Source organism: Phoxinus phoxinus, assembly GCF_949152265.1.
Source record: "Phoxinus phoxinus genome assembly, chromosome: 2".
Lineage (NCBI taxonomy): Eukaryota > Metazoa > Chordata > Actinopteri > Cypriniformes > Leuciscidae > Phoxinus > Phoxinus phoxinus.
In genome coordinates, this window is record NC_136877.1 from 39,064,885 (window position 1) to 39,088,121 (window position 23,237).

General features: G+C 39.5%; 1 protein-coding gene across 12 annotated transcripts in view; it reads left to right on the forward strand.

Annotated features, from left to right (window-relative positions):
- Positions 1 to 23,237, forward strand: part of dysf (dysferlin, limb girdle muscular dystrophy 2B (autosomal recessive)) — a 76,390-nt gene that overhangs the window by 47,899 nt on the left and 5,254 nt on the right. For 7 of the 12 annotated variants that reach the window (XM_079605188.1, XM_079605185.1, XM_079605183.1 and 4 more), the window contains 12 exons: positions 2,852 to 2,908; positions 11,237 to 11,335; positions 13,591 to 13,719; positions 16,331 to 16,486; positions 17,076 to 17,167; positions 17,484 to 17,654; positions 18,489 to 18,631; positions 20,144 to 20,283; positions 20,448 to 20,536; positions 20,624 to 20,719; positions 21,003 to 21,144; positions 23,064 to 23,163. In XM_079605188.1, coding sequence (XP_079461314.1) covers positions 2,852 to 2,908; positions 11,237 to 11,335; positions 13,591 to 13,719; positions 16,331 to 16,486; positions 17,076 to 17,167; positions 17,484 to 17,654; positions 18,489 to 18,631; positions 20,144 to 20,283; positions 20,448 to 20,536; positions 20,624 to 20,719; positions 21,003 to 21,144; positions 23,064 to 23,163 — 1,414 coding nt within the window. The remainder of the gene's footprint in view (positions 1 to 2,851; positions 2,909 to 11,236; positions 11,336 to 13,590; positions 13,720 to 16,330; positions 16,487 to 17,075; positions 17,168 to 17,483; positions 17,655 to 18,488; positions 18,632 to 20,143; positions 20,284 to 20,447; positions 20,537 to 20,623; positions 20,720 to 21,002; positions 21,145 to 23,063; positions 23,164 to 23,237) is intronic. The other 5 variants (XM_079605186.1, XM_079605191.1, XM_079605184.1 and 2 more) reach the window with 2 other exon arrangements.

Genomic DNA, 23,237 nt, shown 5'->3' on the forward strand with positions numbered 1-23,237 from the left:
GCAAACAAAGCGGCCTGGTCCTAATTAGCTGTTCTACCGAGTAGCTGCGTGGAGCCCTCTCTCTTGTTGTATTTATTATGCCCTGGCACTACACAGCAAAAGGCGCTGCGAGGGTTCAGTCCTCCCTCTGATGTGGTAAGTCCTCGTCTTGGGCAACTGCATCCCCCCGCTCCTGACTGCTCACCACCGGCGCCACAATAACTGCCACCCCCTACCCCCACACCTCCCCTGCTAGGGGTCGACTCTGGGGAACGAGAGCGCTCGATGACAGGCCTTTGCGACCAGGTCCCTGTTTATGAGCAGCCAGTCTGATGGCCTGTTGAGCTACATTTTTGTGACTTTCTTGTAAGAGTCTATTTGAAAAAGTTTGCATAGACAATATGAACTGTCCTTATGTCTTGCACTTATTAGAACAGTTAGCCAGTTTTCTTGATGACGTTTCACATCACATCCAGCATTCTTGATTGTATTTAGATTGATGTGTAAAAGAGTAAGCTTGATTTCACATAATTTCTGCAGGATGTGGTTGCTGCATGGGAAGACACAGGTCTGGCATGGTTCTGCTGTTTGTAACACCAGCCTACCATAGCGTTGTAATCACCCATACCATGTGCATCAGAATACAGAGGAATCAGGAATGCTTCGGCATGATTTGCATGTGACAGATGCGGTGAGGTAATGCGATCTCCCAGGCTCATCAGGATGAGATGTGTAAAATTGCTCTGCAAAAAATGCTTTTAGCTAAAGCTGCTGTTTCTCGCAAGACATTTTTGGATTGGATTACTTCTCATGATATATATATATATATATGTATGTAAAAATTAAATATGTACTGTATGGAATGCTTATCACCAATTCACACAAGATAGAGACCAATGTTACTGTAGTATTGTTTGCATACTAATAGGTTTTATTTATATTTTGAAATGGCTTTATTAGTTTTTTTATTAGTTTTGTCATTTTTATTAGTTTTTTATTTATTTATTACTATTTATTTTTTTTTTTTATTTTTTTTTTTTTCTAGTTGGTAATTCTAGTACTTAAACTTATTTCAGGCCACATTTATCATGTTTGTTTAGTTGAAGTAAATCTAATAATTACATACATTTTCTTCCCAGATTTATTTTAATTAACAAAGATTTTAATAGTTTTATTTTTAAATAAATAATTACCCTAATAGAGATAGGTGTGTCACTTATTTATTGCCATCTAACTTCTAACATCTAACTATCACAAAATATATTTAGCTGTGCTACTTAGTTATGCAGAAAATATTTAAACGTGCATGTGGAATTATGAGGAGATATTGATTTTGGGTAAAATACAATAGTGCTTTTGACATTTTTATTTTATTAAGAACCAGCTCTATTTGCCAATTATAAGGAAACTGACTCGGTTGGTTCTTCCATTGTGCTTTTGTAAAATAAAGAAAACAAACAGAATGCCGCTTTCTGCCTTCCCGGTTTCCTGAATTTCCTGAGTGTCACAAAAAGAAATTGAAACTCAGCATATAGGCTACTAGCAAGCTATTTCTTTTTGTTGCAAGATTGTAGTGTGGATCACCTGTGACTGACTGTTTTCGTCTTCTGACTGTATGCACTAAACCAAGACATCCGTACCGTGATCGTTCGGGACAAATACATGCGTCGTGTGTTAGCTGGGAGGCTACCGTTACACCCCAATTTTGACCCCAGACTTTAACAAACAATTACAATTATTCTCCATGTAACAGCAAAACTGCTGTTATGTTTTGCATGATATATTATCCTTTTGTATGTAGATGTAATAAGATTTGCACTTAAATTGTATTAAATGTTTGTCCTGTGCATGTTATTTATTGCAACACATTTCCTAATGTGTACAGGGACAAACGTCTTTAAAATGCTACTGCTACGCTAGGTTATTGTTACTCCTTGGAGAGCTCTCTCCTCAGAATTTAATTATTTTATTCCATTGTTCAATCCGCAAAATGCATTGCCCAAGTTGGTTAATGTTTGGCGTGGTCCTTTCGCTGCAACACGTTCCTATTGAAAACAATGGTTTTATTTAGCATCGGGAGGCACAGCGCTGCGGAATATAAATGCGTGTTGTGTTGTGTCTGCAGCTAATTAGCGTTAGCGCTTACATTGCAGCGTGAACTCATCCTACTGTAGAGTTCCTCATCTGTTAGAGCTATTATTGGGGAAATAAAGCCACTTTTGAGCCCCATCCAGGAAAAACAACAATCTTGGGGTGTCATTCTTCATCGGGGAATCACATTTCACGGTCCTGACCTTGGTAATGATTTATCTATCAGCTAGAAACGCAGTCCTGTCTGAGTGCACAAACCGCAGGTTAGAGTCAGAGCGTTCGGTATGGTTGCCATCTGTACCTCATTGATGCTCTCTGTTGCATCTTAGTCTGGGAGTTCCAGACCTGGCGATCCAATCCACTGTCTGCTCCGTAATATATGCTGTCATCTTACTTCATCCATATATGCTGCTGATCTAATGTGTCGCTCTGTTTTCATGTCATTTCTCATTATGTTATAAAGCAAAACTCATCATAACTGCGGCCAGGATTGAACTGTTGGCTGGTAGAGTGTGGTATAACGTGTAGTTCAGTTAGATTTGTCTTGATAAGAATATTTAATATTATACATTCCAATTACAACCTCAAACGTTTATCATTTAAACCTGAAACACTGTTTTGCTTTAGACTTTGAATAGTGAAATTGAAAGATTTGGCTTTCTGAGAAACTATGAATGCTCCTCTTACTATATGATTGCATGTTTTTGAAAGCGTGTTGATTCGCGAATGAAGGGTCTTTACTAACATTAACCAACTAACCAATGCTTCTGGTTTATAACAGGCAGACGGCACCAGCTCTGCCATTATTAACATCTCGCCTTCTCAGTCCAGCCTCCATGTACGTATGTATGACATCATCACCTTTTTTCACATCTCTTTCCATCTCTCTGCAACCTTCATTTCATTGTGACTAGGTCATTGAGTGTATAATGTTATGGTTTGAGTCCAGGGTTTCTTGCCCTCATTACGTGTGAAAATAATATTGGATTTTTTTTTTTGTGTCTTTATGTGTTTGTGGCTCATGGCATGTCACATTTATTCAGTCAGAATAGCTGTGACAAAGTCAACAAGCGGAATACACATGCGATGTGGCTTGAGTCCTGTGCTGCATGCCCTTGGTGTATGATGATGCATGGACAAGTGACATCACCCAGACCAAGGTCTGACATTTTCATAAAAATTTATACTAAACAGTATGACAAAATACATGTCAAGATGAATTCTCTTAAAACAAGTCTTAATATAATAAGCCATTGTGCATTGTGCCATTGTGTAATTTTTATCTTACTTTAAGGATGTTAAGAGATTTTTTTTAAGATGATATTTAAATACTTAAAATATTTATATAATATACTTTAAATACTCAATTTACATTTACTCTTACTCGCTATTTAAATTGACTCACTTTATTTTTATTTCAGTATTAGTAATTGTAGTACTTTAGTAGTTTATTTCAATTAATTGCTAAGGCAGCATTTCTAAGGTTTGTTTAAGGTTACGTTCCCACAAATGATCGTTTTAGTTAACAATAACAACACTGATTCCACAGAAGAAAAAAAGGTTTAGGGTGACTTTCTCTGTTCGAATTTTGTACTTTACAAAAGCTTGTACTTTAGTAGAGCTATACGGTACAGTACTACAATTGCAATTTTAAGCAATTGTATTTGCATAATATGTGTACGGCAGACACTGTAATGTAAAGTACACATGGACAAAAATATGTGGACACCCTCTAATGAATCGATTTGGCTGTTAAGTGTGTAAAATCAAGCATTCAGCTGTCTGAGGACCTTTTCTTTTCTAGCATGATAATGCCTCTCTGCTCAAAGTGAGGTCCATATAGAAATGGTTTACTGAGTTTGTCGAAAAATAATCTGACTGGCCTAGTACAGACCTGAATCCCATTCCCACATGTTTTGGGATTAATTGAAACTTAGTCAGTCCCCATATCGGTGCCTGCACGCTGAATGTGTGCAAATTCCTGCAGTCATGTTCCACATCATTCCCACAGCATGTTCCAAGCCTTCTCAAATGATTGAAAGCTATTATAGCTGCAAAGGGAAGACAAACTCTCTGTCAATACAGTTTTGAAATGAAATGCTCAGACAAGCTCATATGGGTGTGGTGTTAGGGAGTCCACATACTTCTGACCATAAAGTGTATTTCAAAATGATATTTACACCAGTCTAATTAGGTTAACGGATGCCTCCAATCATGAAGATCTGCAAGATCTCGTTGGCTTTGTGAGTGGTTACTCTAGGTTTCTAACTCAATGAAGGATTTTGTACATGCGACTGACTGCAGGAACTTTGGGTGACAGACCCATTTATTTTGTGTTAGATTGTTATTTATTTATTTCTTAGGCAAAGCTAATTTGCTCTCATATTTGTCTTCGACTCTGTAAAGTTCTCTTTGTTACGCTTCAGATTGGTTGCAGAACACGAATCCTGTTTTGTGTTAAGATCAAGGAGACTTATTGAATTCAAGCTATCATTCTTTCTGCACTTTCTCCAACAAAGAAAAGTCAGGATCATGAATGAGGGACATAGAAAGGAGAAGCAAGTATATAGGAGAAAGGTGTGTTCTGTCATCTTCTTAGGCCCATCTACTCTTGGAAGTCATGCAGGTCTTAGTGTGGTCCAATTTGTTTCTAGTCAAATGATCTCCACAGCTTTGAGGCTTTGGTTCTAGTCCTCATGACTACATTACACCAGGCTAAGACTAAGCATAATCCTTTGATACCACTTCTTGTTTATATCACACTCTAAATGTAGTACTCTTTGCCTCCTCTTGCCAAGACATGGAGGTTTCTTTTTTTGCAAACAAAGATATTTATTTTATTAGAAAACATTAAAACCAGATGATCAAAAATCCAAATTTTCTCTCACCAGAGCCAAAGTAAATAGGGCTGTTAAAAGATTCCCAGTGCATTTCCCCTCATTGCCAAATGTCAAGAACAGAAAGAAAAAGAATGAGTGAAAGGAAGAGAAAGAGAAAGAGAGAGAGGGATGAAAAATGTGTATTCAATCAGTTTTCCACTAATGAAATTTTGAAGATGCAGACCTTCTATGAGCTTGTCCTGTCCTGTTGCTTTCAGGAGGGAGAGAGAAAAGATAGTGAGAGAGCCGTTCGTCACACTTTTTCCTAATTGTTTTTATGATGAGATTTGTTTCACTATTTTGAGGTCTTGTAATTCAGGGATTTTCAAACTGGGGTCTGGGATCCACAAAGGGGTGCGAGAGGCTCTGGAAAATATTTAAGATAAAACATTTACTTTTACATTTAATCATTTAGCAGACACTTTTATCTAAAGTGACTTACAATTGAGGAGAGCAATCAAACCAACAATAGGGCAAAAATATAAGTGTCGTGACTATTCCCTTTTTTTTTTTTTTTTTTAATAGATATAGAATCGCAAGTGTTAGTAATAATGGGTGAAGTGTTGGCGAGATGCATATTCAGCAGTTTCTTGAAAATGGTTTTAAAAAGACTCGGGAGGAGATAGGCATGTCACTCCACCAGCATGGAACAGTCATGGTGCCTTTGGAGAGGCTCAAAATCAAGAGATAGATATTACAACATGTGTTTTTAGGCCTGTCAAAGTTTACATAACTTAAAGTATTTATTGAATACGTTTAATGCAACAACAAAAAAACAACTACTGCTTTGGAGTGATATTTTTGTGAAAAGCAGATAGAAAAATGAGATACACTCTCAGCTTAATACAAAGTAAATATTTTCCAGATTCTATTCTATTCTTTTCTTTTCTTTTCTATTCTATTCTATTCTATTCTATTCTATTCTATTCTTTGTGAGAACTGTCATGCACATATCTGCCCCGTGATGATGCAGTGTTTGCTAAAGTCTTTGCCAAGCCTTCAGACATTGCAGAGGACAAATAGCATTTCAACAGTTTTGCCAGTTTTTCGGTCTTTGCAGTTGACATCCAAAACGCATCAGTAGTTTTGAGAGGAGAAAAAGAAACATGCCGAACTGTGGTTGCTCATAAAATGGAATATTGGTTGGTGGCTTTATTTTCTTCAGACCATGCAAATATGCTGGAGGTTATTTGAAAGACTGCCTTGACTTGCTGAAATGTGCAGAGAGTAAAGGAATACAACACACTTCTTAGTGAACAAGAGATGCCCAAAACCAGAATAAATTCAGTTATAAATGTATACTTGCATTGAAAATTCCCTTTAGGTCTATCCAACTTTCTGATTGAGAAGGCCAGCATTGGTGTAATATTGATGTGATATTATGGATGCTAAATACAATTATGTTTTGCACATATTGAATATTTACATAGTATATGCATATATACTCTTATCCAAAGCAACTTACAGAAGAGGAGCATGCAATTCGTCACAAAGCCAAATATATTCATAGTTTATTAGAAAGTAAGACTAGGAAACAAGCTAGACAATTTTTCAAAATTAAGCTTAAAAAGTCAGTTACATAAAAAAGTTGAATGGTCTAATTTAAATCTGAAAAGTAAGACTGATTAGCCCTAGCTAATTGCTAGTTGGTCAGACTAGTTCTTAAGACCAGTCTAAACTTAGTGGCAAATAATAGGAATCGTGCGTGTGTGTATTTATGGTTGCCTTATGGTTATTAGTGAGAGTGACAACTGCATTTTGGAACCGAACTTTCACCCTTTTTCAGGATTTTTTTATTTCTTTTCATGTGGCAACTCAACCTTATGGCACGCGGAGGGTTAATCACTGAACCACCTTCGGCCAGTGCCAGCGCCAGTTACGTCATTTATGTAACCTTACCTTGCTCGATGGAAGTAGTAGGTCATCCAGGTACTTTTTGCCTACTGTTTTATTAATATGGACATACCGGTACCTCTCTTTTCACACTCAATTTTTGCCTTCTATATATTGTAGGAAAATAAACACTAGTAAATACGGCAGTCATCCTCAAACAATGACTGTGTGAATGTAACCTAAACAGACTAGTGAAGTTATGCTAGTAAACAGCATGGCTGTATACTCTACCAGGCAGAACAGTACAGAAGTATACTGTACTTTTCAGAATTTAATCAATGTATACTGTATAGTATGTATGCTATATGAATATACAGCCTCTACTGCACTCCATCACAGCATTCATGAAAAAAACAGACTGAATTGTAAAGTTGTGGAATAAACTTCACCTGCTTTAGAACCTACATGTTTTCCACCAACTCCATGTCGCAAATTCCTGAAGCCATGCTGGATACTGTTTATATTTCTGAATGAGCCGTCAATCAAAACACATGGAATGTCTGTGCTGTGTATTTAAACGTCTGTTCAGTGCTCGATTATTACCAACTGTATTTGGTTATTTTTCATCACTAGTGCACACAAGCATTTTTAGACTCAAAGCTAACACTACCAGTGCCCTGCGTTAACCTTTACCTCAGGAATTGAGAATGTTTGCAACCATTTTAACAGGTTTTGCATGAATGAATTTTTGGAGGAGCAGTGTAGTTCCCTGTTTTCCCTCTGCCTTCCCGACCACCCTGTTTCAGGTACCAATCCACCCTGGGACATAGCAACCAATATAAATACTCTCATTTTCATAAATTTCAAAGTTCCTAATGTCTGAAACCATATCATACACTTAACATTATCTTTTCATCTGTATAACATCTCTTTCGACAGTGCGTTCCCCTTTTGCGAGCATGCACGCACATATACACCCAGGTTTATATGGAGCAGTACTTATTTTAATAATACCCCTAAGCCCAAAAACCTTTGGGTAGAGTATAGAATAACTAAACACATACATCTGGTGCACTCGAAGTGTCTGGGTGACCAAACGCACATGCACACACACTCATTACACATCATTTCAGAGGCAAAATGGAACATTATTTCCTTGGTCACATGCAATCCGATTAATAAACTTGCGCACAAACACCTAAGACGCACACACAGTAACTCGGATGGAAACATGGCTGTCACGGCGTCCTTAGTCTCCGCTTTAATAGCTCTGTCAGACAAAGAGAGGAGACATGTGGCAGTACTATGAAAAGCACCATTCAGGGCCGTTAGACTGCCGCACAGCCAGGCCAACTCAGCTTAAGTGATTCTGAAGGCAGCTTCACAATACACTGCAGATACTTACCGCACACCCAGTCCCATCGACCCCGTGTGCCGTCTCTGGGTAGACGCAGGAACCAGGGGACACTCCCCCGTAAAAACGTTCCCTTCATGTTACCTTCACCTTCCTGCTCATCTCTCTGACGCTCTAATCTCTCATTCTCTCTGTGTATGGGTTGTTGAGTCATTCATTTCTCTCCTTTGTTATGTCGACTTGAAATAATTGCATAAATTTGCGTTCTTTTCAGAATCTCTGCACTGAGACCAAAATGTCTAACTCTAACTTCTAGAGCTTTCAGGTTACAGCCCTTCAGCCTATTTTGAGTACTGTGTCTTTTGTAAATGATTGGACTTACTAATTTTGTTTTATTTTAAATTTGATTAATTTCTCCTAACATGCCATAGTCCTTTAACCTGTTCTGACTTCAGGTTACTGAAATAAAATTTCTGTTGTTTTTAAATTTTACGGAGTCTCACATTTTCTGAGAAATTCTGGAGCTTTGTTTTGTGACTCTTCTCATCTTACTACAGTATCTCCCCGGAAATATTATTAGTTTATTATTGGTTTATATTAATATTAAGGCTTGTTTTTTAATAGGATTGTTTATTTGCAAGTACTATAGCTTTATTAGCATCTTATAAGTTATTAAGAGTGAAATACACTACCATTTAAGAATTTGGGGTCAGCAAGGACACGTTAAGTTGATCAAAAGTTACAGTAAAGGCTTAACATGACTATATTGATATGTTTGGTATTGGCGGAATAGATCTGCTACGCTGCTGTTGGTTATTGCTGCTTTAGAGTTGCTACTGCCGATACATACATGTATACACGACACTCTGCTGTGAGCAAGCAAGACATGCTGCTGCTGTACAATATAGCGTAGATGAATTGCCCTTAGCAGATCTATACAAGTGGAGCTGGGGAAGGTTGAGGGTTTCTGTAAGCGCGCTTATGCAGACCACGAATTTGAAGGTTGAGCAGCAAGCTCATTGGCTACTGATACACCAGGAACCAATCAGCGGTTCCCTATTGCAAGAAAATTGAGTTAAGGACTAATAAGCCTGTGCCATATAGAGTTTCATGACAGAACCAAGCGGCAACCTCCCTGTCTCTCTCTTGAAACCAACACGGAAGCGAATTAAACAGCAATTCATCGACTGGCCGCTTGAGGCTGGCTGCAGAAGTGAGTCAAATCTGTATCTCCCCCATGTTAAAATGCCCAACTTTGCAGCAGAAAAAAACATGTTTACAGCCTGGTTCTCTATGTGGCTTTGGTCTATACAGCTAATTTTGCCCTTCATAACAACTGTGAGGGGGGTTAATTTATTTATAACTCACCCGTTTAGTTGATTAATATTTAAAGTTCTGTTAAATTAAGGGTGTGTCCACTTTTGAGTGACAGGAGGATTCCCGCTGATGTAAATGCTAGCCGGTTAGCCGTCACTTCACCTCACCAAATTCCAGCTGCTGAACTTGCCATTTGGATTCCGCCGTTGTCGTCGAGTATCGTTCGAGAGAACAATCAGCGCTGTATTTCAGTTGTTTTCCTCTGTGAACATGCACTAATGGATGTCTGACAATTTCGTTGCTTTTTGGAGTTTTCAGATTTAAAACCGTCTAGAAATATAAAACAGTTATTTTTGATTTAGAATATATTTTATATTTATATAATTATTGTTTATACTGTTTTTGATCAAATAAAAGCAGCCTTGGTGAGCATAAGAGACTTCTTTCAAAAACATAAAAAAACAATACTGACCCCAAACTTTTGAACAGAAAGTTTTTTTATTTCTTCTCATTTATTGCCTTTTTATTTTCGCAGACTATGACTGATTAAAAACAAACTGTATTTATGAAAGATTTTATTCAGAGTTTGTCACACATAATCATGTACAGCAGGGGTAGCCTACAGTATATGACACACTCTGACACGAGTACACGCACATTCCTTGGCACGGCAGTGGCATGTGGGTTAATTAAACAACACTGTCGGCCCCCCCTGCCTGGCCACCAAAATGCACGCCACTCCGCCACACTCCCCAACCACTAAGACGAGGAAAAAACCCAGCATATCCCGGCATTGCTCCATCACTACTGTTTTTCCTCTCTCATCATAAAAGTTAAAAGAACGATGGAAGCGAAACTTGGAGTCTCTCCTCAGGGTGAGTCGAAACTGGCCTTTTAGAAGAGAGAGAAGTGTGTGTGGGTGCAGCCAATGGAGGGATCTCTTCTCTTCCAAACACACTGTGTTTTATGCCGTGGTGGGTCAGTCTGTCTTTCATCCATCCATCCATCTGTCAAACACACACACACATGTATTTGCCCAAGACTCACATCATAATCAGACTACACTTTTGTGTCTTGTTTTGAGGCAGTGTCACTTGTGTCCTCATTAACAACACTCTTTTGTCTTTTGGTTGGATGGGAATGTGGTGCTGGCTGAGGTGGGAACTGCCTGATTGTACCTTTTTGAAAAATTTCCCACACTTTCCACGTGGAATGAGTGAGCGTTGGCGAGACTTGCAGTATCAGTGGTGATTAGCACATCAAATTGCTGCAGAACATCAGCGCTCCTGATTCATACCCGTGAAAGTACCAGAAAAATGACAATATGAACGCTTTCTTTCTAGTTTCATTTGATATGCTTACAATTACCAGCATTACAGCAGAGGAATGATTGATCAGTCACTTATGGAAAAGATTAAGTTATGGAAAGGGTTGTTTCCACTGGTCGTTTGGTCTGTGGATGGTGTCACTGTCACTCATGCATGTTTCTGCTTAAAATGTTTTGACATTTGAGGGTATTTTCTCTTGACTCTTTTTCTGTCTTCACTTTTTCTAACCTTGTCTTATTGTTTGTGTTGAATTTGTCGGACATGCTTTAGATGGGGCGGTGGGTAAGTTAAGGCCTTCGTTGCTTTCAGACTAGACACTCCTATTCATGAAATTACCGATTTAATTAAGCAAAGGTCTATTGAATGAGAGATGTGGGGTCAGATATGTATAGACCCTCCTTGCTTGTAATGCTTCAATCTTCCTGTTCTCTTATTTTCTTCCTCTGTGTCTACAGCAGGATGAATTTATGGACTGGTGGAGCAAGTTTTATGCCTCCACAGGTGAGAGGAACAAGTGTGGAAGTTATATGGAGAAGGGCTTCGATACACTGCAGGTAAGGCATCACAGTAATGTTGTCCCTCATGTTGTTCTAAATGCGTGACTTTCTTTCATACTTCTGCAGAACACAAAAGAAGATTTTTGTTCGTACAATGAAAGTCAATGGGACTCAAAACAACATTAGACCCCCCAAAAAACACTATAAGGCTTTTCACACTGAACTTAACCCTGGGGTATACAGTAGGTGTTCTAAACTCTGCTTTTAACCCAGGGTATAGAACGTTTCACACTTGTGAAGCGGGGTTTGCACTCCTTTTGACCTGGGGTTAAGAAACTCCGGGAGCCGTGTGAGCACCACGTTTGCAATGGTAACCCACTCTGTGGTGCCAAACTTGTGCAGTGTGAAACAATGCTATGTTAGAATGTCACAGCTAGAAACTGTGATTGCATGCCAAATTGCATGCCTCATATTCACATGCTTTGGATAGTATTAGTCACAGAAACACTGTGTTGTTGTGTTGTTTCAATACTTGAGGGGAAACTTGTTTTATTCTTAATTCTAGTCCAAAAAGTCTAATTCGGGACAGACTTGATATGGGTCAATATATACAGGTCACAGGGCAATATATAATACGACGATACACAATGCTAGAGCCTTTATTTAAACAGGTCACGTAGGCTATTGTGTTCTTCCAGTCAATGACTCTGACACTGCAAATATGCAGATAAGAACGTTAACCCAGTGTGAAACTTCACCACATGAGGACCCAGGATTATTTTTTAACCCTGGATAAGGTATGAGTGTGAGACGTAAAAAACAAACTAACCCAGGATGATATTTACCCAGGGTTTAATAGATAAAGCCCTTATTTTGTGTTCCACAGAAGAAAGAAAGTCTGGTTTGGTTCGACATTAACATGAGTAACTTTCAATATGGGAGGAACTATCCTCTTGAAGAACCAGTTCATGGTTTCCTACAGAGCTAGAGAATAAAAAGTTCTTTGTGGAACTTGAAGGAATAATTCACCCAAAAATGAACATTTTGTCATTGTTTATTCATGCTCATGTCTTCCCACTGGCACGTCTAACATGATCCCAGCGGTATGAAATCTGTACATGGAGATTAACAGCAAAAGTTCATCAGAACTATAGTGACATTATCAGTGCCCAAGCAAAACCAACATAAGGATGCCAGAATCCGAGGTCGCAGAAACATCAGCTCCACACACAGCCGAACTTCAAAGCCCTGCGGTCTCCCTAGGGAGTGCATATGCCTACTTTCAAATGCTCACTCACCCCGACTCCAGTCCACTCCAGCCCACTTCCCACAAACTTATCCATTTATAATAGAGCCAGTGGCTGCCAGATTCCCAACTTTTCCGATGAATTCATGTCGGGGTTGCCGCAGGGGGATAACCAAGTGCAGACAAGGGCTCCGTTACTGACGTCATCGAGCCATTTTCCCCCCAGCCCACACCTCCCTATCATCCCTCGATCTTTGGCCGGTTTGTCAGCGATCTCCCCTGTCACCACGTTCTCTCTCTACTCGCCTTAGCCACTCTTTCCAACCTTTCCAATCTATAATGTGTCCGTTAGTCATCTGGCAGGGGCCTCGGGTCTCAGGGCTACCTGCGAGGAACGGGCCCAGTTGTTGGCTGCCACCGTGTGAGAGTGTCCCACGCACCGGGAGGAGCGGCAGACAAAAACACTTTCCCTAAAACTGCTGAGATTAGCTGTTATTTTGGGCTTATGCTGCCTGAGGGACAGATTGAAGGCAGGGAAAGAGCAAAAGAGACTGGGAGAGGATTTCATGTGATGTGTGTCATGTCACACGTTCAGGGACCGGGCCTGAGTGAGTCAACTAGAAAAACAGATCGACTCGCTTACGAGGATTCCTTCATACTTTTGTCACTAAGTTGTCTCCTGGGTGGCCGTTTGGTTGGAGAGTTGTGCGCCGCTAGTTAAAAGTTGTGTAATGTCACGGCAAAGCATATTTTCCTTGGGCACAAATCGGTTTTGCGCATTTTATTGGAGTTTTTAAACATTCTCATAATCAGGAATTGCCAGATCTTTTTGCATTAATGGTGCATTTGAGGTAGTTTGACTTGTGCCTGAAATGTTAAACCCACAATTAAAGATCCCAGAGTCCAAGATTCTTAAAGAAAACTGCTTTGGCAAGACAAACAATGGATGTCTTGTATATAGCATGTGTCCTTTCAGCCCTTTGAGTTGATTGAAGCACATTTTTAAAGAGCTGCAATGCAAATCATATATCACAAAATACACATTCTCCTGTGCTTCCTATCTCAGGTGTATGACAGAGAACTGGAGAAAACAGAAGGCTTTGAGAAGTTTGCTGATTTCTGTCAAACGTTTAAACTTTACCGTGGAAGAACCCAGAATGAGAGTGAAGACCCTTCTGTTGTTGGAGAGTTCAAGGTAGGGTCATTATAACATCTCAGTTATAACTATCAGTTGTCTGATATCACATGTGCTCTCATTCAGTCTTCAAGAGGGAAAACATTCAGGCGTCGCCAGATGATGCAAGGGATGGGTGTTGATGCTTATTAGCTGAGCCAATAAAAATCATTGAATCAGGCCTTCTATTTAACAGATCACATACTTGCATCTGGCAGGTTCAGTTTGTTCTTTGTCAAATTTACCTTTGAATAATTTGTTAATTTAGAGCGTTCTGCAACAGAGAGTCTCGTGCCATTATTTTGGTGAACTATGAACTCCCAAAATGTGTCTCCTTGCCTTCTTTACAGACACTGCTTCTTAAATACAGAGCGTCTTCAATAGTTCTTTGCAGGACCTATAGGTAACCCTAACCTTAACCCTCTTATAAAGAACCATGTTATGTTGTACAGGGTTTTTGGGGTGGCTATATGGTTTTATTGGAGATTAAAATGTTCTTGAAGATACATTCTGGGTTCCTCGGGTCATTGTACTGGTTTCTGTGTTTAAAGGGACACTAAGTATCTTTTTAGGTATTTTATTATCTAAAATCAATATTTTTATTCATAAATATGTCCTCAATGGTGTACAAATACCTCGGCCAATTATCTGACTTATCCTTCTAAATGAAGAATTAATTATCTTTATATACATGGGACGGGTAGGTCCACGGAGGCTTCCATGTAGTTCCGCCATCTTGCAAAACTATAATAGCAGAGAGGGACAAAAAGTACTAAGCCAACGCATTTCCACAACGCGTTTTCGTTCAGAGCCAGCCGAAACCAGCAGAAACGCAGGTGCAGAGCAGTGAGAGGCGCTTGAAACTGCACCGGCAAGTTTAAAAGTCTGGATTGCATTGTTATTATGGACCATACATATGCCGCGCCACAGGAGAAAAAAAACATCGTCGCCAAAAAAGTCAAAAATAGAACGTAAAATGCGTGGGATTTCCAGCTTTTATTGTAGTTCCACCTCTGCTTAATTATTTTTATAGGATAAATTTATCCTCCCCTCAAAGTGATCATAGTGCTAACAGACGGATCACAAAACTTATCACGGATCCGTGGTTTGATTAAAGTCAATTTTATTTTAAAATGATTACTCACTCACTCTTGAGCGTCTGGCGCGAGTGATTTCAATGTAAAGACGCGTTTATGTGCGTCTAGAGGTCCTGCGGCACGGTGTTTAGCGCGGCTCGGTAGACGCGAGCCTCATACTACTCCAGTTTGCGCGAATGAGGCGAATTGCTATCACAGATAATGTCTTTTCTATCATTTCACTGTAGCTCAGCATCGCGATGTAAAGTTAACGTTATTGCATGATCACAGTTCATATGTGTGGGGAAAGATAAGCTATTAGAGTAAAAATATTGCGTTAGGCTACTTCAGTTAATAAGAAAAAAGATTTTACAATTCCTGCACATGCAGTGATGAAGTTCATGTTCTCATGATTTATTTTTATGAATAACAATGTTTCAAAACACCCCCCCTCGACGAAGTGCTATTAGAAGACATCCTGTCAAAGCTTTTTGGTACATATCGCCTACCGTAGATGCAATGCGCATTTGAAAAAGCGAGGCGCTGGAGAGCAAAATTAGTTTGGATGCAAAATACGAATTCACCACTAGATGGGAGGAATTCCTACTTAGTGTCCCTTTAAAGCACCAGAACATAGATCGTTTCTGAAGAACTTACGAATAAAATGTTTGTTTTTTTGTGGAACTTAAAAATTATTATAATTTTTTTTAATTTAACATTTGTAAAAAATTTAATTCACACACATTTTTTAATTTTGTCATCATGTCTTCTGTGGAAAACAATTGGTCATGTTTTATATAATTTCAGACTAGTGTTGTTTTAGTAATATTTATATACTATTATAGTAAGTAAAGTTTATTTATATATATTTATTGTTATTTGCTTTTAATTTTGCTCCATTTAAATGAATGAAAAGTTTCAGTTAACAATACAACACATAACACCCTTTTCTCCATACAACAAAAATAGATATATAACAAAAAAATCCCATAAAAGTAGTCCAAAAAACTTACACAAGTTATATACTTTACAAGAAAAGTCTTCTGAAGATAGCTTGCAATATTTTTGTGTCAAAACCAAACAAGTAAAAGTCATTGTTCACTGATAATCTTCCCTTTGGCTGTCAGTATCAAATCTCATTTGAAGTTCAATCCTGTTGAAATCTGTTGCGATCGGTCATATGAGAAGCAAGAGCCAACAAAAAGAATGACAATAACATTGGGTAGAAACGTTTGGTTTTGTAAAAAAACATTTTTATTAAATGATTTTTATTTTTTGGTGCACCTTTAAAAATACTCTCCTATGGCATCTGGCATATGGCTTTAAAACCCATTTTGATTCTAATGGGAACCTCTAATTTGAAGAGTGTAGATGCTTTTTCATGGTTTATTTGGATTACAACTGGTTTAGTTCTAGTAGGATTTGAGGGAACTAAATTTGAGGGATTAAAGTGTAATTTGAGGTCTGTCTGGAGGCCCCAGACAGCAGGTCTCCAGAAAAAAGTAAAACTAAATTGCACCATGAGTTACACTGACTCCTGTCCCGTCCTCCTTCAGGGTTCATTTAAGATCTATCCATTGCCTGACGATCCCTCGATCTCTGTACCCCCACGTCGGTTCTCCAAGCTCCCCCCGAACGGAATAGAGGAGTGCCTGGTACGCGTCTACATCATCCAGGCCTATGGCTTACAGCCCAAAGATGCCAATGGCAAGGTAGGTACGACACAACCAAAATACATGAAAAAGGAAAGGAACATGCTAACTAGCAGTTTGCTTTTCAGTGTCCTTGTATATGGATCAGGGTTGTATACAACAGCCCTTGTATTTTCAGTACATGCATTCACAAATCTTCGTCAGCCAGACGAGCCCTTTGCGAAGTCTCTGCAGTGCCAGAGTCATAAGAGAGCCGAGAAATTGCTTTATGAAAACATGGAGCCACCCTTTTACCCACAACCATAAACTCTCAATCGCTGCCCGAGACCGGGCCAACACGCCACCAACGCTGGCCCTGCGTCAGATGGGCTTTCCCTTCATTAGTTGCGAATATGCTAAGATGACGTCCTTTCATCACTTACTCAGGCCAGGAGTTATGATATGGAACATTTCACACATGTACTCGCTGCCTATGAAACACGCACTGATCACAGAGATTTGATGCTTTTTTCCACCGCGAGAGCAAAGAGCGGCTGTTTTAAGTACAAAAAGAGGGCGTGCTGTTTTGGATATTGTTGCTTATAGTATATATGTGTGAGTGTGTGGCTATGTTAACACATACTAACAAGCACTTCTTGTTCTTTCTTAGTGTGACCCCTATGTTAAGATCACACTTGGCAAGAAATCAGTCGATGACCACGACAATTACATACCCTGTACTTTGGACCCCGTCTTTGGAAAGTGAGTATCTGTCTTTTTTTTTTCTCTCTTTCTTTCTGTCTGTCTCTTTGAACAGATTCTAACACACACATAAAGAAACACGTCATGGCAAGGATTGATTGTACCAGCAGGGGTCGCCACACTCATAATAATGATGACCCCCCTGATTTTAAGAGTCTTGCTGTCGGATACCTGCAAGAAGGAAAGTGATCTGGTGGATAAATGATACAGAGACAGAATACGGAGCATGTGGATGGTTACCTTGGAGAACTTTTAAGCAAAATAATTTCTGAAAATGATGGAAGATTGAAATGTGTGTCTTTTGCTTCTCATTTAGGATGTTTGAGCTGACGTGTTCTCTGCCTCTTGAGAAGGACCTAAAGATCATGCTGTATGATTATGACATGGTCACTAAAGATGAGAAAATCGGAGAGACCGTCATTGATTTGGAGAATCGCTTCTTGTCGCGCCATGGCGCTCGCTGCGGGCTGCCACAGTCCTACTGTCTGTAAGAAATGCCTCTGTCTCTTATTCTATTTCCTTTCACCTCACAGTTATTAGTAGTGATTATGAAATCTGTAAAGAACAGGTAGTTAATGTTAAAGCCATGTTGGAGCCGTGACCTAGCCTTTGACCTTTGAATCCCATCGGATTCAGTCATATTCAGATCCTGACTTCCATCTTCTCTGACCCTGCTTAAACCAGTCTAAGATGGTTAGCTGGTCTTCTAGTCTGGTCAAGCAGTTAAGACTAGTCTGTGATGCTGGACAACCAGCTAAACAAGTTGAAGCCAGTTTCCCTAAGCTGCGAAGACCAGCAAACCACCTTGTTTGAATATATGTTTGAATACTGTATCATGTTGTGATCCTGCTTGGGCAATCTGGTTTTTGACATGTTTAGGTTACACAGTCTCATAATCTTTTTCCCCAAATTACATCATTTTTATATTTTTAATCTTAATTAAATTATTTATATTAAATATAAGAATTGCATATTTTACTTTATTTCTTATTTTATGTACTTATGTATTTTTTATTATTTACATTTTTTATTGTATTTATTTATTTTAAATATGTAATGCATATTTTCCATTTTGCAGAGCCATGCTGTCTCATATAACTTGTTTAATGGGGTGTTATACAAAAACATACCAGCTTGGCCTGGTTAGGAGACCAGCTAACCACCAGAGTAATCATCTTCTAAATGTAAAAAAAACCCCGAAGAAAAACAACAACAATTGTAACTGTTGGCTGTCACAACAACTGTGATAACACATTCGGCTCAGAAACACCATTGGTTTTGCATAATAAATGAACTCTTTATGTTTCTGTCCCGACTCTAGGTCGGGAGTTAACCAGTGGCGAGATCAGCTAAAACCATCCCAGTTACTTCATCGTTTGTGCGAGAGGAGAAACTACAAACTGCCCGTCTACAAGCAGGATAGAGTCTATTTCAGAGGACAGGAGTACACCATCGCAGACCTTGGTCAGTGTCCTAAACACACACTCCAAGTCGACCTAGTTTCCTACCAGTCAATTTAATGTTCATGATATTTGATCGTTAATTCTGCGATTGTCATTCCCAAAGAGCGGCTTCTTGGAGAATTTTGTGCGCAGCAATGCACATGAACGCGTACGTACGAATAAACACTGGCATCATGACCTATCAAACCCGCCGGCTGGACGGCGAAAAAAGAAAGTGGAAGTCTTTTCTTTGGAGCTGCTGAAAGCATTAGTCACGAGTAAGAGCTAATCAAAGCAGCAGCCTGACTCCATCACATCTTCCGTCATTAAAAAAAGTGAGCCGAGCACGAGATCGGCTGCGGTTCTGTGAAAACACTGACAGAAAAAGAATAACGATATATGTCTCGGCTTGTGCCATACATCATATCTGTGTGTGTGGGATCACAGAGCTGTCGGGGAGGCCGCTTGGCTGTTCTTGCTCGGGCGCTATGAGCGGAAAGAATGAGTTGTTCCTCTGTGTGAAGAAAAACAAGTGCGATATTGTAAAGACGAAGGACCTGTGTAAACATACAGCACCTCTGACATAGTCATTCATTCACAGCAAATATATCACTCCTTGCCACAGCAACCTGACGTCCCCTCCTGTTTTAAAGTGTGCCCCTGGGATGACAATGCTAGTTCACCATTAGGTGTGTATTATGTTGATCAGATCCTCCCAACACTTCTGGTTTGACCTCTAAGCCATTAAAGTCCCATGGCCGTCTTTCTACCAGTCAGATGTCACACAGGGCCTACAGAAAGCCAAGCCCTCCAGTCATTTTCCCTTCCATGATGCTTTGGGATGAGGCCGGCTTCAGATTTATGGGGAACTAGCATATAAGCATGTTCAGCCAAGGTCAACACTGTGGCGGGCTTCTCAGCCTCCCGCTCCCGTGTCTCGCCGCGGAGGAATACTACATCTTAGACTTTTTGTTTGGCCCACGTAACTGCGGCAACCCGCGCGTCAAAGCAATTATCAGGTGGCCGTTTCGGGCATCCAACTTCATGGCAGAAATGATCTTCCTCCACTTCAGTCTTTTTCCTCTTTTCTCCACACTCCGACCATGTTTCCCTCAGGGACATGACACAGGGTTTCAAACCATAAACTCAACAGTGGACGTTTATTTTTTTTCTTCTCTCGCTCTCTCTTTTTGCTTTTTGAAAGGGGAAACTCTCTTCTTAGATCAACAGCAATGAAATCAACGCATCATCTGAGAAAAGGGGAAAGATAAACATTTCCGACTATTTAAGTGGAATGCTTCGTGAATGTTGGCTCTTTTCTGCTCTCGGTTATGACTTCATAAAATCCAATGCCCAAATGTTCATCATATCAAATCAAAGGTTAAATAGTGGTTCCATTTCATGGTTTTAATGGAAAATAACATTATGATGAATCTTCCTTATAACTTAAACAATTTTAAGCTAAAAAATTATATTTGGGTCCTTCTGCGTCAGTGTGAATATAATCTACAATGACCTTATGGTTGGCCCTCAGATGAAGGGAAACCTCTGAACCCTAACCTGGGACCAGTGTTGGAGCGTCTGGCTCTGTTGGTGTTGAGAAGGCAGGGTCTGGTGCCTGAACATGTAGAGACTCGACCCCTCTACAGCCCCCTGCAGCCAGATATAGAACAGGTAACAGTCTCATAACATATTAAACATATTAAAACATATTTTTTATATTTATGATTTTATCTTTTTATTTTATATTGATGTAATTATTATTTTTATTTTTCATGTTTTTTTACGAGTTGCCCTGTCAGTCTTCAAGGAGTTGTTTTATTTTTTCCAACACACAGGGGCGGTTACAGATGTGGTTGGACCTGTTCCCTAAATCTTTAGGTCCACCAGGACCTCCATTTAACATCACACCACGCAAAGCTAAAAAGTAAACTCATCGCTTTTGTTTAATATCTATCATTTTGTCTCGAAACACATCCAGAAGCATAACATGTAAATTTTTCTGCTCCCATAGGTTCTTCCTGCGCTGTATTATATGGAACACGAGAGATGTTATCTTGGATGATGTCAGTGTTACTGGGGAGAAGATGAGTGACATTTATGTGAAAGGGTACATCTGGGTGTCATAAATGGGTTGCTGGGTTTGTGTATATGAGCTCTGGATAGATTAAGTTGTTATTGTTTCCCATGTCATGGGCCTGTTGCTTGTCTGTTGCCACTGTGACCAATAGTAACAACGGCATGCAAAAATTATCGATCAGTAGCTACAAACACACAGTTGCAAGGCAACCATAGACCCTAGCTGTAGGTCAATTACAGCTAAGCTGCATTGTCTTCTAATGTGTTAGAAATGATGTGTCGGGTAATTGCGAATGTTATTTTTTCAATCCTAGCTGGATGCACGGCCACGAAGAGAACAAGCAGAAAACAGACGTGCACTATCGATCGCTGGGAGGTGAAGGCAACTTTAATTGGCGTTTCCTCTACCCCTTCCACTATTTACCTGCAGAACAGCTCTGCACCATTGATAAGAAGGTGAGGTGTGATCTAGGCTTAGAGGAAACAAAGAACAAGTGAGAAAGAAATGAAAGGGAAACTCAAACCCTGTCAGCATTTACACTTTATCCAAAAATCTTCTGCCTTGATTGAATCTGAGTAGGTGATCCCCAGGTCACCCTGCGTGATTTGCAGAGGTTTTGTCTAACGCCCACATTTTGAAGGATATCACTGCAGTTGGCAGGTGTTTAATGCAATGTTTCAAACCCAGATATGTTGCTGGCTGCATCTGGCACGCTTCCACTTACCAAACGTGGTACATGAACATCTTGTTACAGCAAGACAGTCCAGACTTCAGCCAAGCCAGCTCAGGGAAAACAGCTGTGATGGACAAGGCACTTAAAGTGAGGTTTTGGCAGGCAAGAGATCAGTTATAGTAAGATTGAAGATAGCGGTTCCACCCATTAAACCGAGGGCGGCCCGCAACAGCTGTCAAACGATAGATCCGCTTTGGCTGAGCTTTGTTGGAAGCAACACACAATAGAACCGATACACGGTGAAACGGATTCTCTTGCATGAAACGCGGCTCTCAGTGATAATTGAAAGTGATTCCTTATTTGCAGTGTTTGTTTTGATGGAGTTGTATGCGGTTGTCAGGCAGGATGTGCAAACCGACGGGGCCTATTTACCGATGAACGGCAGCAGTTCAGCTCTGTGAAGCGGGAGTTCATTATCCTCCATGTGTTTGTCCACACATCCATCACGGGTACAGTACAGTAGGAATGCTGTCACGCAGATGGAATCCTGTCTGGCGGTGGGGTGCAGAATCAGGGCTGTAGTGGGAGTCGCTAACACTGTTTTCTGACTGGGACGTTTCTGTCGCTCTCGGTGGCTCTCACTCTCTCTCTGTCTCTCACCCTCTTTCTAATTCTGCTTCGCACATTCACGCCATCATTTCCTCGCTCTGTCTTTCTCAGTCGTTGTCTTGGTCTGTCAGTTTATTTCTGCTTCTCTGTTTCTCCTAGAGGTGGTGTAGCTCATTTCTAGGGCTGGTAACTAAAAGGTTGTTGGGTCTTATCTCACAAGTAAGGCACTTTGCAATTGCGAGTTATAAAGTCAGAATTAAGAGATATAAACTTTTTAGTTCATATCTCGCAATTCTGACTTTATAACCTGCGATTGCGAGTTTATATCTCGCAATTCTGAGAAAAAAGTCATTGTGAGAGAAAAAGTCGGAATTATCTTTTAAATATTTTATTCCTTGGCGGAAACATGCTTCCATAGTTATCTGTCGATTTTAATGATGCTTTAATTGGTTGGCATCACTCAAATTTGGATATTTAATTGTGCATGCTCATTTACCCTATTTCTACATTTATATGACCTTTTCCATTATCTAACAATCCATTAAGTTAATATTTAAAAGACTAATATTTATGTTAATGTAATAATTATTGAACAAGGTTAAGTTTTGATGCTTAAATTCACTTGTAGTATTTAAAATGTTTAGTTTTTTAGACAAAATATTATAGAATTGTAGTATCTATCATATATAATATATATATATATATATATATATATATATATGTATATGATAGATACTACAATTCTATAATATTTTATATATATATATAAATACACACAGTATATAAAATCAGGATAATCATTTATATATCAACATGAAAACAATTATTGGCTCAACGTTATCAGCCAAAATGTTAATATTGGTCTTTAGCTCCTAGTCCAGGTTGCTTAAAGGAACATTTCAGGTTCAATACAAGCTAGGCTTCTAGACAGCATTTGCTGCATAATGTCGATTACAACAGAAAATAATTTACACGTGTCATGGTTACAGTAACACACAATGAAAGGAACGGTTACACTTACACCAGTAAAATGACAAATTAGCAAGTTCTGATTGTACTTCTGTGAATCTCATCATGTTTCTTTTTCTGCAGGAGCATTTTTGGAGTCTGGATAAACTTGAAACAAAACTTCCTCCTAAACTTACTATCCAGATCTGGGACAACGACAAGTTCTCCTTTGACGATTTCCTTGGTAAGACCAAAACCTAATAGTCGTCCCTTGAGCCAGATCACTCCTCAACTCCCTCCCATACTTTGCCACCCTCA